Here is a 22,956-nt window from a genome sequence, read left to right on the forward strand (position 1 = left end):
TTCCTTCCTTCCTTCCTTCCTTCCTTCCTTCCTTCCTTCCTTCCTTCTTTCCTCTTTCTCTTTCTTTCTGAGAGAGTGCGCATGCACACAGGCTTGTGCGCCTGTGTGCACACAAGGGGGCAGTGCAGCAGGAGAGGGAGAAAGAATCTTAAGCAGGCTCCATGCCCAGTGCAGAGCCTGACATGGAGCTCCATGAGCGGCCCATGCAGGGCCTTCACAGGCTGAGTCTCACGACCCTGAGATCATGACCGGAGCAGAAATCAAGAGTTGGATGCTCAACTGATTCTGCACCCAGCTGCCCCTCCATGAAGTGTTTCTTTAACACATAGGGCCTAATCTATGGCCCAAGACTTTGAAGGTAAGCAATGACCATTTGTGAAATGAGTAAGTCCTCTAAACATCTATGGTTTCTCTTTTACTGAACCCCTCCCTCCCTTTGTGCTGTTTTATGGGGCCTTGCACTCTTCTGCTTGTGTATTTGTCTAATTCCCGATTTGCTGGAAACTCCCTGAGGCTGGAGGCTGTGTCTTCTGGGCCAGGCTATCCCCATCTGCCCCAGACAAGGGGTTTCCTAGGTTGCAGTTCGTTCAGAGCTGAAACTGGAAAAGTGTCAGGCAAACCAAGGTGAGTCGGTCATCCTAGTCTTGCTAGTCTTTGACTTCATGGATTATGGGAAGAAAGTAGGATGTAGGGTTAAAGTTATGGCTCAGCCATGGCCTCCAAAACACACTTTTCCACATGTCTGCTGCATGTGTGGCTTTTCCACTGGGGGAAACCCCAGTGAGCTAGGAACAGAGTCAGGACTTTATACAGAAGATAAGTTTCCTATCTGAAAGAAAAGGTAAACCCTGAAATATGGGTCTGAAAACACTCAGTCAATCTACAATAGGACCTGGGTAAGAAAAGGGGTGGAGTTCATTTTTTAATGGAGCTTCCAACCCCTGTTCTTCCTCCTACATCTATGAGTCCATGGGCTAGTATTACACGCTCTGAGTCTGTTTCCATATCTGCAAGGTTTCATCTGGGGATGAAAATCCTTGCCTGGCGGGACTGTTGAGAGTTAAATAAGAGAAGCTGTGTGTGTCACTGAGCCCAGTGCTTGGTGTCCAGAGATGCCTAGACTAGCAGAGATTTCAGCATGCTCCTCTTCCTCATCCCTCCTACTCTGTGTGCCCACAACCCAAACTGTGTGCCCATCCCCCAGCACTTTGTGCCCACACCCAACACTGTGCCCACCCCCAACACTGTGCTCACACCCCAACCTTGTACACCCACACCCCAACTCCTGTGTGCTCACACCCAACACTGTGTGCTCACACATACCAACACTGTGTGCCAACCCCAAGACTGTGCTCATACCCCAACCTTGTATACCCACACCCCAACCCTGTGAGCCCACACCCAACACTGTGTGCTCACACCCCAACCCTGTGTGTTCATACCCCAATTCTGTGTGCCCACACCCAACACTGTGTGTCTGTCCCCAACCCTGTGTGCCCACACCCAACACTGTGTGTCTGCCCCCCAACACTGTGTGCCTGTACCCCCTACACTGTGCCCACACCCAACACTGTGTACTCACACCCCAACCCTGTGTGTTCACACCCAACACTGTGTGCTCACACCCCAACCCTGTGTGTTCACACCCAGCACTGTGTGCTCACACCCCAACCCTGTGTACTCACACCCTAACCCTATGTGTCTGCCCCCCAACATGGTGTGCCTGCACCCCCTACACTGTGTGCTCACACCCCAACCCTGTGTGCCCACACCCAAACTGTGTCTGCCCACCAACATTGTGTGCCCACACCCAACACTGTGTGTCCCTTCCCCACTAGCACTTCTTTTCCCCTCACTTCCCACTCACTGTCTCTGCCTTCTCCTTGCCCTCTTCCACTGATAGTTATATCTTTCCTACTTACAAAGCAGTTAAGATGAGGGCAAAAATCAGCACAAAACTTAGAAAAATCACAAAGTACAGAACGTTTTTCTCGTAGGGTTTGATTTGTTCAAATGCCTTCTTCGTTTATCTTGTCCATATCCTTCTGCGAAGAGTCAGGAATTGGGGCTTGCAGAACTGGAGGGTCGGTGGGATGTGGAACGTGCTCCATAATCTCAGGCCTCTGAAGAGAAGAGGCAAAGCAAAGAAGACACCTTTCCCAGGGATCGTCTCCTAAAGGAGCTGATTTTCTGGAGCAGGGGGAATGCCTCAGCTGGCTCAAGCAAGCTAAACCCACAAGTAATAAACCTCCCTAGGACGTGCTGATTAGATAAACCAGTAAGAATTGCGGAAGACACAGACATTAGATTTAAAAACGTAAAACAAATGTTACTTTTACAGTGTCTGTGACTAGACAAAGACTTTTTGGTTCTAAAATAGTTGGTTGGTGAGGTAATAGAGGAGGGGCTATGTTAATAGCAGAGGTAGAAAAAAAGGAGAGGTGGGTGGGTTCCAACTGCAAGGCCCACCCTAAAGGACTGGATTCAAGGGCACTGGAGCGACAGGCTACTGCACGGGGTGAGTAGAGTGGATTTTAAATATATGGAGTTAACAGCTTGGTTGTAGGTTCAGGTTTGGGGATGTGAATGAATGAACCCAATAGTGTAGGCAGGAATCTCCAGCCCACAGAGGGTCAGGTGAGAATTGTGTTGCTTTTTGCTAAAAGCCTGTGCAAGATTTAGAGAGCAAAGATAAGGGACAATCTGTTGTCCAAATTAATTTTTAACTATTTCAACATAGTGAAGGACAAGTAAGATAATGATCAGGTTGTCCTGTTGGTGGTGTTGCTATTCTGCGTTCCCCTGCCCCCACCTTTGGAGAGGGGAGTATCTATGCACATGTGCATCTGTGCAATAGTCAGACATGTACTGAGGGGCTGAGATCTAGATCTAGTTGTATTCTCTGTATGGAGTTCTAACTGCCCTTCTTAAATCCAGGTTATTCAGCCATGGAAGTCACGGGGGTTGGTCCTGTGCTTACTTCAAGCTTCTTTCAATTCAATAAGGGTTATTTCCAGCATCTTCTTGGAGGCTCCTATGAGTCCAGGAAACATGAGACTTATATAAAAATCCCCACTTCAGTTAAGCTTTCCCACCTGAAGGAGGTGACCTTTACCAAGGATCAGCTTTATGGGCTCTAGGGAATGGGAAGGAGGTGATGCATGAGAAGCCAGGGAGATAGTCCTCATCTCTCTTCCTAGATGTAACAGACTGTAGTTCTTGCAAATCAGGACTTCTGGGGATCAGCTGGCTATTCAAGAAAGGGTCACCCAGCCCTTGATGAAATTCTAACTTGGAAATTCGGAGCCCTTAGCTCTGTGGACTTCTGTCCCCAAGAAAGGGTTTTTTTACTTTCCTGCGATTTGGGACTGAGCTGTGAGCTCATGAGCTGAGGAATGTTCTCAGGAGTATCCTAAAAACCCACCAACTATGCTGTTTCCCCCCCTCGCCCCCTAGCTTATTTTGGGTTGCCCAGTCTGAGGAGAGCCATCTTTCCCCATCCATTGAAGGTGCTCAGTAACTGGCTTGTCGCTTGACTGAATGCCTGCCCACTCTCCCTTCAGTTCAGTTCATCTTCTCAGAGAGGCAGTAATCAAGCACTTAGACTTACTGATGGAGATGCTCAAATATCTTCTTTTACCTCCCTGCTCTGTGACCATTGACGGAGGCCAGGCCAATAAAGAGATACTTCAGCACAAGTGATGCAGTCACATGAAATAGATAGCAGAGTGTGTTCTCGGATGTTACTATCCACAAACCAGAATCAACTGGTCTTGGGTTTCCTTTTCATAACCTTCATCTGTAGAAAATTTTGCTTCTTGAGCTACTTGAGATCTACTCCCCTATCTAAAGAGCTGGGCTCTGTGCTTCTTCAGCTAATTTTTTCTCTCAGAAGTACGTAATTTGGATCATTTTATATACTCTTGAAGACAGGAGCCCTTTAAGATTCCTTACTCCAAAATGGATTCAGCTTGGTTTGAAGCCTAATGGGGCACTGCAGCGTTCATTCCTACTATCATAGGGCATGAGCTGGGTCTGATCCCACCCTCCTCTTGCATTTTAGCCTGCTTCCCCTTAATTCAGAACAAGAGCAGCTCTAACAGAGAAACAGAACATGATCATCCACACCTACTTCATTTCTATGCCTTTTACCCTAAACCTGGGCAAACTGCAACATCATTTTATATCAGAATTCCTTGAACACAGGCTCTTTTTTCTTTTTTTAAGATTTATTATTTATTTATTTATTTGAGAGAGAGAGTTCATGAGCAGGGGGAGGAGCAGAGGGAGAGGGGAAGCAGACTCCCTGCTGAGCGGGGAGCCCAATGCAGGGCTTGATCCCAGGACCCTAAGATCATGACCTGAGTCAAAACCAAGAGTCAGATGCTTAACCAACTGAGCCACCCAGGTGCCTCCCGCCCCTTTTAAAGTGTATTTTATGAACTCAGTGATCTAGCTAAGGAATTTTCTGGGATGAGTTTCCAAAGCACTGCCTGGCTGCTTCTAGCTACCTAGCTAGTTTTTACCATGGTACACATGTACAGTAGTCATGTCATCAGTGACACTGTCCCCATGCACTGAATCGTATAACCCTATGGCTTACTGTGTACATGCAAGGCACTTTGCTGGGCTTTGGTGGCAGTATGGGGATAAATGGCACATGAGCCCTGCCCTCAGAGAGCTTACAATCTAGTGGGATGTGCAAGATATATGCATGTTAAGTAACAGTTGAAGATAGTATTGTGTAAGTGTTCCATTAAATAAGGATGACTCATGGGGTAAAATCAGAAAGCAGCCTGATTTTTTACCTGTGATTGCTCTTTTTAAATTTATTCTGTGTGGCTGAATCTTGCTCTGCCCCTGGATGAAATTTAGACAAGTCATACGATTGTTCTGGTCACCCTTGGTCTCAGGCTCATCTCAGAAATGATAATGTTGATCCCAATGATAATCCAAACCTCAATCTCAATGTAAAATTGGGGCCTCTTCCCATCCCAACCTGGTGTTAATGAAGAAGAGAGGCCTATGGTGGTTGGTGGTCTGGACGGAAAGTCCTGCTTTCTACTCTAATTTAATTATTTAGCTCCCAGGGGTCTGCGAATGCTTCAGGGTTGTTGCCTGGGGAGGGAGAAGAGGTGGGAGGAGGAGGAAAATGGTCTCTACACATGTCTGATCTCCAGCCTCACCGGGGTCCTCAGTGGGGACATGGCGATTCCCTTACACATCCCTGGGCTGACCCCTTGAAGGTCAACCTTTCCACTACCCTCAAAATCCACCCCAAAGGCACACACTCCCACCCCTCACCTCTTTCCTCATGGAGAAAGTCTATGTGGTCAGGTGGGAATTTTCTCTGCTTCTGCCCCTGCCCATCATCTCTTCCCTTCCTTTCTCTTCCCTGTTTTGGATGGAGTTGCTTGCCCTCCTTCCTTGGTCCCGCTTCAGCCTTTCACCTCTGCTCTGTATCAGGAATCCCCCAGAAGCCAGTCAGCACAGTAGGTTCACCTGTCGTGGAGAATGCCAGGGTTTGGAGACCAAGGGTCCTTTTTTAGGGCTTATTCTTTGTTGTGTCTCATACCTTATAGCTCCTTGTAATCAATCTCTACATCTAACATAACTCCAATCAAAGTAAAAAAATGACTATTTAAAAAAAGCGTTTACAATGATATACTATCTTATTTAAAATTAAATTTAAATTATTTACTTTTTGGGGGTAAAGTAAATATAACAAAATTTACCATTTTAACTCTTTTTGAGAATACAAATTTAATAGCATTAAATACATTCACTTTACCCTACAACCATCACCACCATCCGTATCCAGAACTTTTTCATCTTCCCCAACTGAAACTCTGTATCCATTGAACAGTGACTCCCCATTTCCCCTTCCCCCAGCCCCAGATCCACTATTGTGTCTTCTGTCTCTATGAATTTGGCTATTCTAGGTACTTCATATAAGTGGAATCATACGGTATTTTTCTTTTTTGGGTCTGACTTATTTCACTTAGCATAATGTCCTCACATTTCAGCCATTTGTAGCATGTGTTAGAATTTCCTTCCTTTCATTTAAAAAAATTTTTTTAAGATTTTATTTTTACATAATCTCTACACCCAATGTGGGGCTTGAACTTACAACCCCAAGCTCAAGAGTCACATGCTGTACCAGCTGAGCCAGCCAGGCACCCTTTTCCTCCCTTTTAAAGTCTGAATAATACTGAATTTCATGGATATGCTACATTTTGTTTATCCATTCATCTATAGATGAACATTTGGGTTGTTTCCACCTTTTGCCTATTGTAAGTAACAAACATTGGTGTACAATAAGAGTACCTGTTTTTTAACCCTGCTTTTTAACCATTTGGGGTATATATCCAGAAGTAGAATTTATTTGTTTTGAATAACAAATACATCCCTATGTGGACAATATAAAAGAGACAAGAGGTTATACCAGTGGCCCCTGAGCACCTGCCTCCCAGTCCTGCTCCCAGGACTCTTCAATGAAACCAGGTTCTCGTGACTTCTTCCATGGAGAGACTATGCCCCTATAGGCGTGCCTGCCCACCCCCCCAATGGTGGCAAACCATAAGCACTCTTCTACACTTTGCTTTTGTCCCTCCACTTAATATTTCTAAAGATCATTTCATAGCACTGTTTAAAGAGTATTCACTCTATTTAAATCTTCATGGTTTTCCAGCGTACAGACAAAACTTTTTTTTATCAGTCCCCAATAGATGGACATTCAGGTTGTTTCCAGTGCTTTGCTGCCACGAACAGTGCTGTAATAATAACAGCCAGAATTTACTGAGCATTTATTGTGTGTCACCTTTAAAATTCTTTCCATGGAGGGGCGCCTGGGTGGCTCAGTCGTTAAGCATCTGCCTTCAGCTCAGATCATGATCCCAGGGTCCTGGGATCGAGCCGCACATCGGGCTCCCTGCTCAGCAGGAAGCCTGCTTCTCCCTCTCCCACTCCCCCTGCTTGTGTTCCCTCTCTCACAGTGTCTCTCTCTGTCAAATAAATAAATAAAATCTTAAAAAATAAATAAATAAAATAAAATTCTTTCCATATATTATATCATTTAATTCCCATGATAATCTTCTGACATAAAAATGCAGGGAGGTTGGGTAACTGCCTCCCACATAGATGGGAGTATATCCATAAGATAAATTTCTAGACAAAGAGTTACTACCCAAAGGTATGTGCATTTTAAAGTTTTATAAATATTGCCAAAGTGGCCCCATAGAGTCTGTGCCCAACTGCAGGGTGACTGGCCATTGTGTGGAAGAGATCCCATTTTCTTCCACTGTTGGTGTTGTGAAGCCTTTTGATATTTGCTGATTTTCACTGTGGCTCTAATTTGCTTCTTTTTTTTTTAAGATTTCATTTATTTATTTGAGAGAGAAAGAGAGAAAAAGAGAGAGAGAGAGAGAGAGAGAGAGCATTAGTGGGGGGAGGGGCAGAGGGACAAGTAGACTCCCACTGAGCAGGGAGCATGACTCTCAGATTCCGGGATCCTGAGATCAGGACATGAGCCAAAGGCAGATGCTTAACCGCTTAGCTGACAGCCAGACAGCCCTCCCATTTTTTTTTTAAATGAGGTTGAACATCTTTTCAAATGTTTAAAGGCCACTTGTTTTACTGATGGCATTCTTAAAAACTTGACAAAATGATTCCACAGTTTATCTAGAGAATATGGACAAGGTAGCCTGGTTCCTTAAAATTTCCATATTGCTTCTATATTTTTCTGAATAGGTAATACAGTCACAAGATTCAAAATTTAGTAGGAGTAAAAGGGTATAGAGTAGACAACCCCCCTTTCCAAGTCTCTCTTTAGCTTCCCAGACCTTAACCCCAAACGTAATCTGGGTTCCATTTCTTGTCTGCTCCATGGGCATAACCTCGGCTATGCTGTTGAAACACCCTGAGCTGTTTCATCTGTGAAAGATTAAGTTCAAACATCCCATTCTACCCCCACCAGTGTCCTCTTAACTCCACACAGCACCTGACCTTCAACCTTAACCAAGGCTCCTCTCATGAGACACCACCTGCCCCTTCCTTTCCCATCCAGGTGAGATTCTCAGGCCCTCCTGAGGCTTCACTTCATTGCTCTGCTGGCCTCCAGCCACCCCTGCCTGGAAATTCTTACTTTCTGTTTCATAGCATCTAGCTAAGAGTTGCTCACCCACAGGATTGCTGAATTTTAAAATCTTAACAGAGTAACAACGTAACTTATTGCCCAAACTGGAAGGCTTTTGAGAATGAAAGGGGGCACTACTAACAATGAAGCCAAGACAAGTGGGCAGATGGTGACTGTCCAAGGCAAACTGGGATGCAAGTTCAACCCCAGTCTTAAGGACAATCACATTTAATTTCAGGGTAGAGATGAATGTGCTGAGTCCAGTAAATAAATACATTGCTGCCTTTGTTCACTGCCCAAGCTTCTCCTCTAAATGGAAAAATTTTTAATAGCACATTTCTCCAACACTATTTTCTTTAAAAAAATCTATCCTTTGGAATCTCAGTTTCAGCCTCTAACCTGAAGTGTATAAGAAGCATTAGTTTATTTTCTAACTCTCTCCATCTGTATTTTGAGCCTCCATTTAAAAACGATGCTGTCTTTTTAAAGCCCTGTCCGTTCCAGTTTCCAATCCGGGGTTGGAGTGGGGTGGGGTGCTGGACTCTTAGGGACCTACAAAGGCTCCTACCCTTGACATCATCTGTCCTGTCCATCGGTTCTTGTTTGTTGGCACCTAGAGGTCTCTGTGGCGCACTGAGTCTCTCTCCATGTCTCTGTGCCACCTTGGGTGAGGGGGATGGGACAGCCTTGATCATCATAACCATCTTTCCCATACTTCAGTCTAGGTTTGGTCAGGAGTCTTTTCTATTGTCCTGAGGGAAGAGGCTCCTTTTATCTCTTTTTTCTGCTTTTACATGCCCTCCCTGAGGCAAAGCATGGAATGGTCTGTTTAATGGGGGAAGGAAACGAAGTAAAGAAAATAGCAGGCTGGCTATTCATTCATTCATTCATCAATAGCAGGCACTGGCTAATCATTCAGAACATTATTTTGCAAGGCATATATAAATGCCTTTAAGGTGTGCTTCCTGTTTTAACTATTATGATATTATAATTTTCTGTATCTTTTAGGAAAGGCTCCCTAACCCTATCCTCCAGGCTAATTCAGCCATTTGCCAGCTGGGTAAACCTGGGCGTTATTTTATCCTCTCAGAGCTTTAATTTCCTTATCTATAAATGCGGATAACAGTAGTTCATATTAATTAAGTGCTCGGCACTTACCAGGCACTATTCCAAATTATCTCATTTAATCCTAAGCACTTAGAAACTCATGAGATACATACTATTATTCCCATTTTACAGATGAGGAAACCAAGTCTCAGGGTTATAAGTATCTTGCCCAAAGTCATGTGACCTCCTGCTCTTAACCACTACACAGCCCTTTCCTTCATAAATGATAATGATCACATAGGGTTGCTGTAGGATTAACTGAGGTAATTTTGTAAAGCTCTTAGCACAGATCCTAGCACATAGTAAAAGCTCCATAAATTCTAAGCTATTATCTTAACCGTGATTTTTTGTCATGTTTAAAATGTGGATAGATTTATGAATATTTAACATATATGCCCTGTTCGATTTTCCCATTCAGGAATATGTTACCTTATTTTGTGCTTCTTAGCAAAACTTTCTCATACATTCTCATATAAAATATGCATTTCTAGGCAAGTTTATTTCTAGATGTTTTAGGATTTTTGTCACTATTGAAAATGAAATTTTCCCCCCATTATATCTTTTCATCAGACAGTGTGTGTTTCCAGATTCTTGTTAATGAATCACCATCCAGAAGCCCCCAGAGGAGTGGCTTTCCCTCTCATTTTAGGCTGATAATGTGAAGATCACTTGACCCACATGGTGACACACAGTCCGATAGGGAATGAGGCACAGGGTGAGGAATGGCTTTCCAGGGTGGCTCAGGTTGGCTGGCGGATCACTGTCCCCAGGCTCAGGAAGTACAGCCTGGGGGAAGGGAGGAGTGGGTTTGCTCTGGGTCCCTCCTGGAGCCAGTCTAAGGGATGGATTCCCAAGCACCTGCAGTTCCTCTGTGGCCTCAGTAATTCCTAATTGAGTGTGTCAAATGATGGCCCCAGTGGCAGCTTTGGCAAGGGCCAGGCTTGCCACCTTGGAAGTCTGGCTTGCTTAAAGAAAGGGATGGCTCATTTTTCTTTGGGAAATATGTCATCCACGGAGTCCTTAACATTCTCTTTTGCCAGCCTCCACCCAGGGCCTTCAGAGGGCAGCAGAGAGCAGAGGCAGAGGAGAAAAAAGGTCCCAGTTCAGGGCCTGCAGAGGGATTTTTGGTTCCCAGAGAAGTAACAATAACTGCTCCATTCCTGCAGACTGCCAGGAATACCACTCCCCACCTCCTCAGAATAGGCAGGGCGTGAACTTCCCGGGAGTAGAATAATTATAATATTACTAGCTGATCCTAATTATTTTGTGTGCCAGCCATTGACCTAAGATTTTATATGCATGGGTTCAGTCGGTTCTCATAACAACCACTGAAGTAGGTATGATTAATATTTCCATTTTTCAGTTGAGGAAATTGAAGAAAAAAATAGATAGGTGACTTGCTCAACATCCCATAGTTTGTGGAGCCAGGATTCGAACCAACCATTTATAAGCCTCTATTATAGGTGTCAGGGATACCTCAGTGAACAAGACAAAGTCCCTGCCATATCAGAGGAAGAGAAAGTAATGAATGAACAAACAAACACAAAATGTGGTTTTGGATAGAAATGCCATATAGACCAATAAGGCAGAGTTAAAGGCTAGAGAGGGGTATTTTAGATAGGCTGGTCAGGGAGGACTTTCTTGGGTAGGTAGCATTTGACCAGAAAGCTGAGTACATGAGAGAGCTGAAGGTTGGGGAGGCAGTAAGTGCAAAGGTTCTGAGGTGGGAATGAGCTTGGGATGTTGGAGGAACAGCAGAACGTGCAGTGTCGTTGGTGCAGAGTGAGCTGAGGTCTGTGCTATTGCTGGCCACAGGCCACAGCAGTGACTGGGGGGAGATGGAGATGGAGGAGGGAGAGAACCCATCCACTGCAAAACCTGAGCCTGGCCTCCTCAGGCTTCTCAGCTTCCCTTTAAGATATCTCTCAGCTTTTCTTGCCTTCCCGTACGGTCTTGACATGCCACATATGTTCTCTCCTCAACCCTGGATACAGTTCAAAAGCAGCTAAAGTGGACAAGAATCTGGGGCAGCCAATCTTGTACCACCTGCCAAAGCTTGGCACAAACAATCTGAGAGCCAAAAATCACACATATTGGCATGAGGCTTGCCCAGCTTGTGGAAAACCTCTTGTGGGCAAAAGTTCTATGTAAGCCTGCTGGGGCCCCAGATGAATCCTTATTCCCACCAACACAGGGGTAGGAAGCTCATTTTTCCTTCATGAGACTTCATCCCCTATGCCAGGACCCAATGTCAAACCTGCCTAAACCCTGCCATCTGTTAAACCCAGGTGGGGTTCAGGTGGCACTGAGCTGAAGATGGAAAGGTATCTGTCCTTGTTGGTAACCACCCCTGTGTGCCAGGTCTCCAAAGGAAATGGAGGCCCAGAGGTCAAAAGCTGCAAATTACTAAGAATCTTTGCCTTTCCTCCCTCCTTGTAGCATCCTGGTGACTGAGGTGGGCCCGTGTGGAGTACTCTTTTGGCCTGGGTTAGAGGCATTTTGGTTTCTAGAACCAGAGGGGTCTGAGCAGTCTAATCCAGGATTCTCGACCTTGGCACTATTGACAGTCTGGGCCAGCTGATTCTTTGTTGTGGGGGCGTCTTGTGCATTGTAGGATGTTAGCAGCATCTCTGGCCTCTACCCACTAGAGGCCAGTAGGACTCTCATCCCAGTGTTAACAACCAGAAATGTGTCTAGTCATTGCCAAATGTCCCAGGGGAGGGGGGGAACACTTCTGACTAAGAACCCACTGGGTCCAATCTCTTCCCTTGCTCCCAAGCCAATGCATGGGTCTCAGCCCTTACCGCTCTGGTGGTGAGGAAGGACTGAAAGCCATCAGGCATTTGTCCCAGTGCTTAATGCCCGCTGGACAAACCAGTCTCCTTAGCAGTAATGTGAATGGGGCCAAAGGTGAGGGAGAGAAGAGAAATGGGATGGCCAGCTCTCCCTTCAACATTTTTCGGTCACAAAACTAAACCACGGGAAAGGACAGGGGTAGAGCTGGCCATAGGTACCATTGGACGAGGTCTGTCTCTCTCCATTCTGTCTCTTAGTGTCTCTCTCTCTCTCTCTCTCTCTCTCTCTCTCTCTCTCACACACACACACACACACACACACACACACACACACACACACACATACTTCTACCACTCTCTGTCTTGGTTCTTTTCTCTCCTGAATACAGGCTTTCTCCAGAGACAAAAGAGAGCTCAGTATAGGAGGAGATGGGTAGCAGTGGGGCTGATTTAGACCAAAAGATTGGCAGGGCAGGAACAAGAGGTTGTGGGTATCAATGAAGGAAGAGTGAAGTAATTCATCATGGGGTCCAGACCAGAATGCGGGTAAAGAAGCCATGCAGGGCTGGTAGAGGGGGAGAAGAGGAAGATGTCTGGAGACTAGAGGTCTTCATCGGGTTGAAAAGCAGGAAAGAAGAGAGACAGAGATTAGGAAGTTGTCCACTGAGTCTCAGCCTTCCGCCCAGCTTCACAAATATTTGTTCTACTCCAGAGACACAGACTCATAGAATCACAGGATGTTACACCTTGAAGGAAATTTAGAGACTGTTTTGTCCAATCAACTCAGTGCAGTCTCTTTCATTAATTCATCAGCATTGGTATTGAGGAGGATACTTGTTTACAATCTTTCCCTCTATGCTTGGAATCAAATGAGAAATAATAAGATACAGAAGTCCCATAGGTAGAAGTCAAAATAACTTTGTAACAGGAAAAGCAGATTGGAGAATTTGGCTTAGAATATACAACCACAATCAGGCTTCCTAATTTTTTCTGCCAGAGCTAGGCTTGTCTACCCAACACTGGAGGACTCCCTACCTGCAGGGTGAGAACCTGCCCTGGAAGTTTGATGTGAAGAGAGGAGGAGAGGAGCCCAGCTTGGACTTTCTCTGAAGTAGGCAGTTCTCAGATGCATCTGAGCCATGGCACATGCCCATTTTATTTTCCCAAATGTGCCAATCGCTTGAGTCACTCATCCTCTTCCAGGTGAAAGTGAGTGAGGAGGTAGAAAGGTAAGTGAAAAGTACTCTTTTTGAGACTTTAGAAAGGACAGAAGCTACCACTTTACAGGGAAGGGTAAAGGGCTTAGAGGGAGAGGGAAGAGTTTCCCCTAACAAGATACCATTTAAGTGCAAACTCTACTTCAAGAAAATTGGGAGTCCAGAGAGGTGAAGTGATTATCTTAAGACTGCACAGCTCTGGGGACAGAATGAGGTTCTTCAGACTTCTAACGCCATGGCTTTACCATTTCACACTTGTAATCCCAGCAGGTCAGCTTCATCAAGGGTCATCAGCCTAAGAGTCAGTAACAAGAATCTCCTACTCTGTCATTCGGGGGATCTTCTTGTCCCTTCCTCCATCACCACGACTGCCTCCACCACCTCCATCTGCCCCTCATCGCCTCCATCCTTAACTTCCAGCACCTCCACTGGTGCCTCTCCAATGTCCATGTGTGCCCAGCTACCATATTGCCACCGCTACCATTCCCCCTACTACTTCTCCCTCTACCATTTCCACCGTCATTACTACTATCCCCCTTTTGGTTAGCAGGCAGCTGGCACAGACCATTTGGGTGGAGAAGGGGCTGTGAACTAGAAGGCTACTCACATGGCTCTGGTCTTGAGAAGTCTTCAGGGTCTTTGAGATCAAATATCTCTCCAGCTCCTGATGTCCTTTAATCCCTCCAAAAAGATCATCTTGGAGGGTTTTAAGAAGACTGTGGTAGAGATACATAAACATAAGTACACATGTTTATATAAACTCCTTTTTTTAAAAGATTCATTTATTTACTTTAGAGAGAGTGTGCATGAGTGAGGTGGGGGAGGGCAGGGGAGGGAGAGGGACGAGCGGACTCCACGCTAAATGCAGAGCCCCACGTGGGGCTTAGTCCCAGGACCCTGAGATCACGCCCTGAGCTGAAATCAAGAGTTGGACACTCAACTGACTGAGCCACCCAGGAGCCCCCATATAAACTCTTTGACCACAAGTACAAACTGCCACAATTTCTAAGCCATGGCCTAATCTTACAGCTGCAGATTTAGGCACCTGCAAAGTGATAAGATTCATTACTGGCATCTCAGCAGTCCTCAAAGCTCTAACCACCTAAGGGTTGAAGATATTCAAATGAGCTGTACTTTGGGGTGCCAGCCAGCTGGGGTCCCCCAGTACACAATACCAAACCCAGGCCTCTGCAGGCTCCTGGAAATGCTGCCACCCATCTGTAAAATGGGTGGCCCTGGGGTGGGGGTGGTGCTGGATCATTCGTAAGGTCTCTTCCAGCTCTAACATCCCTCCAAGACAGAATCCAAAAAGGACTTACGATAGAAATCGTGTAGGGAGATAAACAAGCATTTAAAAACCAAGGCTGAAATGCAACACTGCAATAAGAAGATCACTAAGTTAAAATCCAAGAAGAAATTTAGAGCAAAGTTGTCTGCCTGTAATTATGGCCAGCTCTGCTCAGACCCTGCTTTACCCTGGTCTGTCAGCAGAGCAGGCATCGGTCCCTTGCCCTTCAGGAGTGTCCCTTCCCCCACCCTGGTCACATGGCTGGCCGCCACTGAGCCCCACAAGTCAATCTCCAATGCCCCAAATACTGTTCAGCCTGGAAATCACAGAGTGTCCTTCTTGCCACCTAACAGCACCAGAGCAAGTGACTCTGGCCTTCCTGAGATTTGGATCCTGGTTTCCAGTGCTAAGAGCGTGAAGGTAAGTTTGCGGCTTGGAGTTTCAGAGATAGTAGACAAAACTATACAGATAAGGAAAAATGTGCTTGACAATGTGAACACAGAATATTTGAGAGTGAGCTTCATGCACACTGAGAAGGAGAATACCATGAAAGCTGAATAAAGCCTCCAAATGAGCATTGGATATTTGCCTTTTCTTTAAAAAAATTATACTCTATTAGTCACCCTGGTGTCTTGAGTTCATGGTTTGGGGCATAAAACCTCACGCCAGATGAACTGAGATGACATGAAATGCACTCTCTCTGACACCCTGGCAAGTTAGTTCATTTTTGTTCTCATCTGATGAAACTGAGAATCTTTTTCTCCTAGGCAATGCAAATTTCTGTTGCCTTTGCCAAATTTACAAGACTGGCTGAAATTTTTATGGGAAGTAAGCAAGAACCCTGAGACTTGCTTCCCCAGAAAACTATGGGAAACTAGATTCCATCTGTTGATATAACATCTCAGGATAGAAACTAAATAATGGCTAGCCTCCTTTCATTACACATTTCTGTTGTTAGGTTTGGATACTGCACCTGGTTTTGTTACTGGTGGTTTGTTAGGGGATATTTTGTTTGCTTGTTTTCTCTTTCTCTTCTGGAGCATGCATGGGTGAGATCCACAGGGCCCAGAGGCAATGAACAAGCTCTCAGCTGGGAGGGTGGCCTTTCTCTAGTTTCTAAGCTTAGTCTTTAAAGCCCAGCATGACCCCATGTCATTTTTGTCAATTCAGCTCACAAAATCATCCCAGATGAGCTCTCCCGGAGGTCCTTTTTTGAAATACTTTGAGCTCTCAGAGGAGTTCACTGGATACTATATTGGGCTGGTCCCTGTTCTTAGACACAATGTCAAATGGCTTAAAAGATGGGATGGGAGGAAAAGCCCCTAAAAGGCTGACCAATGCATGTGGCACAACCTTTTTTCTAGTTAGTTTTTTCCCCAGACATATGGATGTCTAATCTTAAGGATTTATTAACCATATTTTGCCCTTCTTCCCTTATAAACTATTTTGTTCTTTTGTTTCCAGTGTCTAGAGCAAATATCTGGAACAGAGTGGATTTGTTGGACTGAACTGATGTGCCTCTGTGGCCAGGGGGCTCGGGGAGGGAGCAGTGTTAAATGGCCCATGATTCAATGACAAGGGTTTTGATAGTCAAAATGCTCTGTATGTCCATCAGGTTGGCTGTATCACCACCTCCTTGCTGTAGCGGACATGAAGGCTGCTTGGGCAGGGACCCTGTGTGTCTGTTCCCTGGTGTGGCACTCTCATATTTAATCTTACGGGCTTAGGGCATTGATCTTGTCAGTAGGGTTTGCACACTCTCAGGGATCCACAATGGGATTCCAGGCTGGTGGCAGGGGTAGTAAAGTGGAATGGATCCCTGGTGACTCAGGACAGAAGAGCATTTGGTCTGACCCCTCACTGTAAAGCCATACTCACCCCCAGGGTCTAAAGATGGATGGGAGAATACCTCCCTTCATTTTCCCCTGCCTTTCACTTTCCCTGCCTTCCTTCTTTGGGTTGGGGAATCAGAGAGAATCCAATTTCAATCTTAGCTCTGCCTGTGACACAGGAAAAATTTCTGAATTCTGTGAAACTTCATTTTCTTATCTGTAAAATGGGGATGAAAATTATGCATCTCACTGAATTTTAATCAGGATTAAATGAGATTATGAAGGCAAGATATCTGATATTCAATTAATACACATTATACAAAATGGTGGAGAGAGAAATTCTGTTTCAAGAGGTAGGTCACTTTTGCAAATTTTTGTGATGAGCCGTGCTGCTGCTGATTAGAGTAGTTGATCTAAACACTGTGCATATGGTCAGCACTCTGTTTGTTTCAAATGAATGGTTTCCGTTGGAGATGATCTGGGGCAGCCTGGGTTCTTCTCCTACTTCTGCAACCTCCTGGAAGGGAGCTTCTCTCAAGTTGTGAGGAGGTAGGACCCAGGACAGAGGAGGTGGAGAAAGGATGGTCTGAACTAGAGCAGAACTGGGAGGTATGCATCTACCTGAATAGGAAATACATTACATCTCCGTGCTTCTATAGTTCCGTAAAGTTTTCATCTGTTTACATCTCTTTGTCATTTTGCGTTCACTTGTGTTTGGTTTCCAATCTGAAAATCCATAGTACTTCAAATACGAAAGAATACATTTTTACAACATGCTGGAAAATTCTATTTTATTTGTAGTAGTCAGGTCAGTTCAGAATTAACTGACTCAGGGAGTTACAGTGTGTTACCAGTACTCTGTTTCTCTACTTTTCTTGGATGCTTCCCTCCCTGTGGCAAGCAACATAGTAGCACCCACCCTTATCGCTTCACAATGCCAGAGCCCGAGCCAGAGCAGGCAGTTTTTGGATGGATCAAACGGAGATGTCCTAGGAAGAATTCTGATTGGCCCAGCTTTGGTCATGGGGTCAGGGCAGAACCAGTCTCTGTGATGGGGAATGGGAGTGTTTGGTTGGCCAGGCTGGGTCACATGGCCTTTCCTGGTTGTGGTTGGGGAGAGATGGCCTGAGCTCCACCTGAGAGGTTTGGTGGTAGTTCTATATGGGAAAAGAGGATCTGTTACTCAGCTTCTCTTTGCTCATGCTATGAGGGTCTAGGAACGTACCAGCTCTCAAAAAAAATCACCAACCAGTTGGGGCTACCAGTGCATCCTCGCTAAGCTTACCAGTTCACAATGCCTGGTTTGAAATTCAAGCAAAGATAAGATATTGTTGTGTATGTGAAGCTCATGTGAAGTAAACTCCATGTATAGTAGTTCAGTTTAGTAGAAAATATGAATAGGAGTTATTTCCTTAAAACAGCGGTTCTCAATGTGTGGTCCCTGGATCAGCAGCTTCAGCATCAAGTGGAAACTTGTTGTAAATGCAAACTTTCAGTCTATACCCCAGATCCATAGAATCGGTAACTCTGGAGTGGAGCCCAGAAATCTAGGTTTTAGCCAGCCCTCCAGATGACTCTGACACATGCTTATGTTTGAGAACTCCTGTGAACCACTTTCTTTTTTTTTCCTGTGAACCACTTTCTTAAAGGTTCTTTGTTTTGTAGTTCTCCTGAATATGTAAAAATGATTCATTTTGAACAAACGGGTTTAACCATGGATTTTCAGGGGGATACAGTTATTGCATGAAGAGGGAGTATACATGTCATGTTAAATTATTAGCCTTAAAATGTTTAAAGTAAAAGTAATATATAACCATAATTAAAAATCAAGTAACACATGTAAGAGCTTATAATAAAAAACAAGAAAACTCCATTCCAGCTTTCTAAACACTCCACTGTTGCATCTCCCAAAGACGATCACCTGGAATTCGTTTAGCTTTTTCTGTTGGCTACCTACACCCCTCTAATAATATATACATATTATTTATATATATGTATCTCCTGCTATTTATCAGAGTTGGATATTAGCCACCTACAGGTAAATAATTATCTTATACCACACCCATCTCTTCTTCATTCTCCCAATGTAGATACATCATCATTGTTTTTAGTTAATTCAAAAATCAATGTTTATACTCTTATGACTGTGTACCATAATCACATTTTATTTCTTGCAATTTTATTTTTTTCCTGGTATTTCTAATTGCCTTTCTTTGCATTTTCTGCCTCTGTCACTGTCTTAAATTGTTCCAGATTCTCAAGAAGTGTATCAGATCTCTGGCATTTTGTCTTTTCCTTGGATGGCTCCTTCTGAAACCTCATTTTTAGCTCTTCTGAGGAGGGACTAGGGCTGTGGTGCAGCTGCTGTTTAGGGACCTCCCTTCATTATTCTTCAGCTTGCAGCCCTCTCCTGGATCCCATTGTCTTCCCCTTTTTGGTTCACTGTGGTAACATACTTAAATAACTTTGTAGGAAGTTGTAAGAGAGAAATAAAATGATTTCTTGCATGTCTGAAGATGTCTTCTACCCTCTCTCTTGCCTGGTGGTTTGGCTGAGTAGAGAATGCTAGGCTGGAAATCATTCTTCCTCAGAATTTTGGATGCATTGCTCCATCATCTTCTGTTATCAGAGTTGCTGATGAGAAATCAGATAGTCTGATTTTTATTCATTTGTAGGTGACCTGTTCCTGTTTCTTTCACTCTAGACGTTTTTAGGATTTCTTTTTTCTTCACATTTATTTAGTGTTCTAAAATTTCACAATGACATAGCAAAGTGTGAGGATTTTCCCCACCAGTCATTCTTTGTGCAGGATACTCACTTGGCCCATTTTATTTGAGACTGTTATGTCATAGTGGTGGGGAGTTCTCTTATTTCTTTAAAAAAACTCATTTAAAAAATTTTAATATTAAATATTTCAAACTTGTAAATGTATATCACTGTCCAGAATTAACAGATGTTAACATTTTATCGTATGTGCTTCATTTCCATCTATATCTATCCAAAACATCAAAGATCAAGTTAAAACATCAGCATTATTCCTTACCTTTCCCTAAAAGTAACCTGAAGTTAGTGTGTCTCATTCTTCTGGGAGATTTTCTGCTATTGCTTATAAATGTAGCAATAAACAATGAAATTTAAAACAATGTTTTAAAGTTTTATATAAATAATGTCATTTTGTTTCTATATCTTTATAACTTGCTTTTTTTACTTCCTACATTTTTGAGATTTATACATGTTAATACACAGAAATCTAGTTCATTCATTTGAACTCCCCATAGTATTCCATTATGTTTCAGTTAGGAAGGTCTTTATTTTTAAATTTTTATTATTATTATTCTTTAAGTAGGCTCCATGCCCAGTGTGGAGCTCAACACAGGGCTTGAATTCACAACCCGAAGATCAAGACCTGAGCTGAGATCAAGAGTTGGATGCTTAACTCCCTGAGCCATCCAGGCACCCCTGGGAAGGTCTTTAGCTAAAAGTAACATAAAACTTGGCTAGCAATTTAAATATACAAAGTAGATTTCTTTTCATGTAACAGGAAGCCCAGAGATAAGCAGTCTGGAGCTCAGTGACGTTATCAAGAACCAAGATTTGTTCTAGCCTTCTGCTTTGTCCTCAGCCTGAACCTTTGCTCTTCATACCTGTCACATCATTGTTGCAAGAGGACTGCTTCATCTAGGAGTCTCATGTCCAAGGTCTGTGCAGGCAAATAGGGAGTGATTGGCCAAATGTGCATTCCAGAGGGGTCTGTCACATTTTGTTAGGGAAATAAAAGCTTTCCTGGAAGTCTACCCAATGGACTTCCATTTAAATCTCACTGGCTTGATAGGGGTACATGACTACTCCTAAGACTGGTTACTGATCAAAGGCCATATGATTACCATGAATAATTTAGACAGATCCAATTCATGCCTGGAATTGGGGAAGGTGTCTACCGCAATGAAGGGCCCTGTGTCTCTACCTGAACAGAACAGCCTAGACAAGAAGGGAATGGGTGTTGAAAAGTGTAGCAGACACTGCTCCATGACCACTCAGTGCCCATTCCCCCTGTTTTCCTTACTAACAGAACCCAATCTTTTTTTTTTTTAATGTGGTTTTCTTTTGGGGGAGGTTTAAGATTTTATTTATTTATTTGTGTGCACATATGCATGCAAGATAGAGAGCATAAGCAGGGGGGAGGGGCAGAGGGAGAGGGAGATGCAAACTCCCTGCTGAGCAGGGAGCTTGATACGGGGCTCGATCTCAGGACCCTCGTATCATGACCTGAGCTGAAGACAGACACTTAACTGACTGAGCCACCCAGGTGCCCCCAGAACCCAGTCTTATTTGCCCAGTAAATACAGTCCCAGAGTCTTTTGTCCTATGACCCAGGTGTGGTTTTAGAGTAACAGAAAAGTTAACTATAGTATTTAAACAAGTAAGTGGTTTAACTGTTCTCCATAACAAGAAACCCAACTGTGGGCTGTCCAGTGCTGTAGAATGACTCAGTGAAGACATTAAAGATCCAGGATCCTTCCTCCCCTTGTATGCACAGTTAGCATATGGCCTCCATTACCATGATGACAAGATGGCTGCTGCACTTCCAGGCACCATGTCTATGCTCCAGATGCAGAGGTGAAATAGTTTGCCAGATAAAATACAGTTTCCCGAGTTAAATTTGAATTTCATATAAACAATGAGTAATCTTTTTGGTATAAGTATGTTCCAAATATTGCATGGGACATACTTATACTAAGAAGCATTAATTGTGTATATGGAACCCAGATTTAACTGGGAAAACTCTATTTTTATTTGCTAAATCTGGCAACCTTATCCAGGGAAGAAGAAGGAAAAATGGAGGAGCTTTCTTCTGCAGAGGCTTCATCCAGGAAGGGAATCTTTTCCTAGGTTCCTTCTCCTATATCTCTTTAGCGATTGCTGAAGGGCGTTTGGGGGAAGTGATTATTTTTAGTCAGCCACATTGCTGCCCTGAATAAAATCAGAACAGAAAGGGGGATGGACATCAGGCAGGTAGTTAGCAGTGTCCTCTACAGGTGTCTTACAACCCCCCTCCCCCTGACAAATCCTCATCTCTCCAAATAGTTACATCCAATGTAGAAATTAAAAATATTTAATAACCCATATGGCATTGACACTGACCAATTGGAATGGATACCTGAACACCAGCCACAAACAGCAACATACACATAATACTGCACACTGGTGGAATACCAACCCTGCGTATATCACAGTTTTTGGTTAAATTAATATTCATTTTTATTTATTATGACTATGTAAATATTGCTCACATTTGAGTTACATAGTATTCAATGATCACTTTTCCTTTCCATGGACTTTTTATTCTTGAAAGAATCTTGGTATCCTCTCAAAGCAGTGAAACACATCCAGATAATTGATCAGTTTCAGGTTTTTCTTGGGGAACCCATGCAGAGCCTGATCTAAGATGCACACACTGTTCTCTGGACTGCTACACAGCTTCTTCCCAGGGACTTCTGTGTCAGTCTTTTGTGGTGAATCCCATTTTCTAGATGTTATATTCCTTCTTAGATGCTCTTCTATCTTGCTGGAGTTCTTCCTTCAACCACTTCCTGAAAAAAGGGCATAAGTAGTAAAATTTTAAGCTATTTCTTGTACAAAAAATGCCCCATTTTCTACCCTCACATTTGATAGTTTGGTTTGGACTGGAAATCTAGGTTGGAAATAATTTTTTTCTCACTTTTGGTAGCATAACTCCATTGTCTTATAGCTTCCATGTGTCTGATGCCAGTTCTCACACCTGATACTTTGTAGGTGACTTATTTTCTTCTTCTGGAAGGTTTTTAAGGTCTTCTCTTTATATGTAATATTCTAACACTTCATAATGATGTCACTTGGAGTGGATTTTGTTTTAAATTCATTTTCCTGAGTCTCAGCAAGTTCTTTCCACCAAGAAATTCAAATCCATCAGTTTTGGGAAGTATTCTCCTGTCCTTGATAATTTCTCCTCCATTATTTTTTCTGATCTCTCTGTGAGAACTTCTATTGCTTTGATGTTAGACCCCCCGGATTGGTCCTCTGATTTCCCTGCCTTTTTCCTACTATTTAAAAAATTATTTGTATTTGTGCTCTATTAGCTCACCTATTTTTTCAACTTTATGTTCCAACTCTTTTACTGAAATTTTTCTTCTAACATATCTTTAATTTTCAAGAGTTATTTCTTATTCTTTAAAAGTTCCAGGTTATAGCATTTTACTTTTCTTTTTGTCATAGATACAAGGTCTTTTCTAGTCTACTTGAAGATGTGAATTATATGCTTTTTAAATGGTTCTTTGGCTGCCTAGGTTGCTCCTGTTTCCTTGGACTTCCTCTTTTCCTGCTTGTTTTGGTCTCTGTCATTCTGGTGATTCTTGGCTGGCCATGATTTTGGAGTGAGCTGCCAAACAACTGTTTGACAGGCTGGACTTACTGAATCATAGGCTCATAGTGGGCAATTGGGTGGAGCCCTAACCATTTGTTAGAGGTCCCCAAAATATCAGGATCTGTAAGTCCTCCAATCTCCCACCTGGAGTGTGTAAACTTCATTAGTGTTGTAGGGGTCAAG

At 43.6% G+C, this 22,956-nt stretch overlaps 1 protein-coding gene across 2 annotated transcripts in view; it reads left to right on the plus strand.

Moving 5' to 3' along the window:
• The first annotated feature begins 310 nt into the window (after nt 1–310).
• Nucleotides 311–22,956, plus strand: part of SLC4A5 (solute carrier family 4 member 5) — a 103,143-nt gene continuing 80,497 nt past the window's right edge. The window contains exon 1 of one of the 2 annotated variants that reach the window (XM_073897513.1): nt 311–358. In XM_073897513.1, the coding sequence (XP_073753614.1) occupies nt 340–358 (19 nt within the window). In that variant the 5' untranslated portion in view covers nt 311–339. Of the gene's footprint in view, nt 359–2,479; nt 2,519–22,956 lie in introns of those variants that run through there. The other variant, XM_073897514.1, reaches the window with a different exon arrangement.

Source organism: Callorhinus ursinus, unplaced genomic scaffold (genome assembly GCF_003265705.2).
Source record: "Callorhinus ursinus isolate GAN/ISIS: 27379988/994484 unplaced genomic scaffold, GSC_fseal_2.0 scaffold10, whole genome shotgun sequence".
NCBI classification, from domain to species: Eukaryota; Metazoa; Chordata; class Mammalia; order Carnivora; family Otariidae; genus Callorhinus; species Callorhinus ursinus.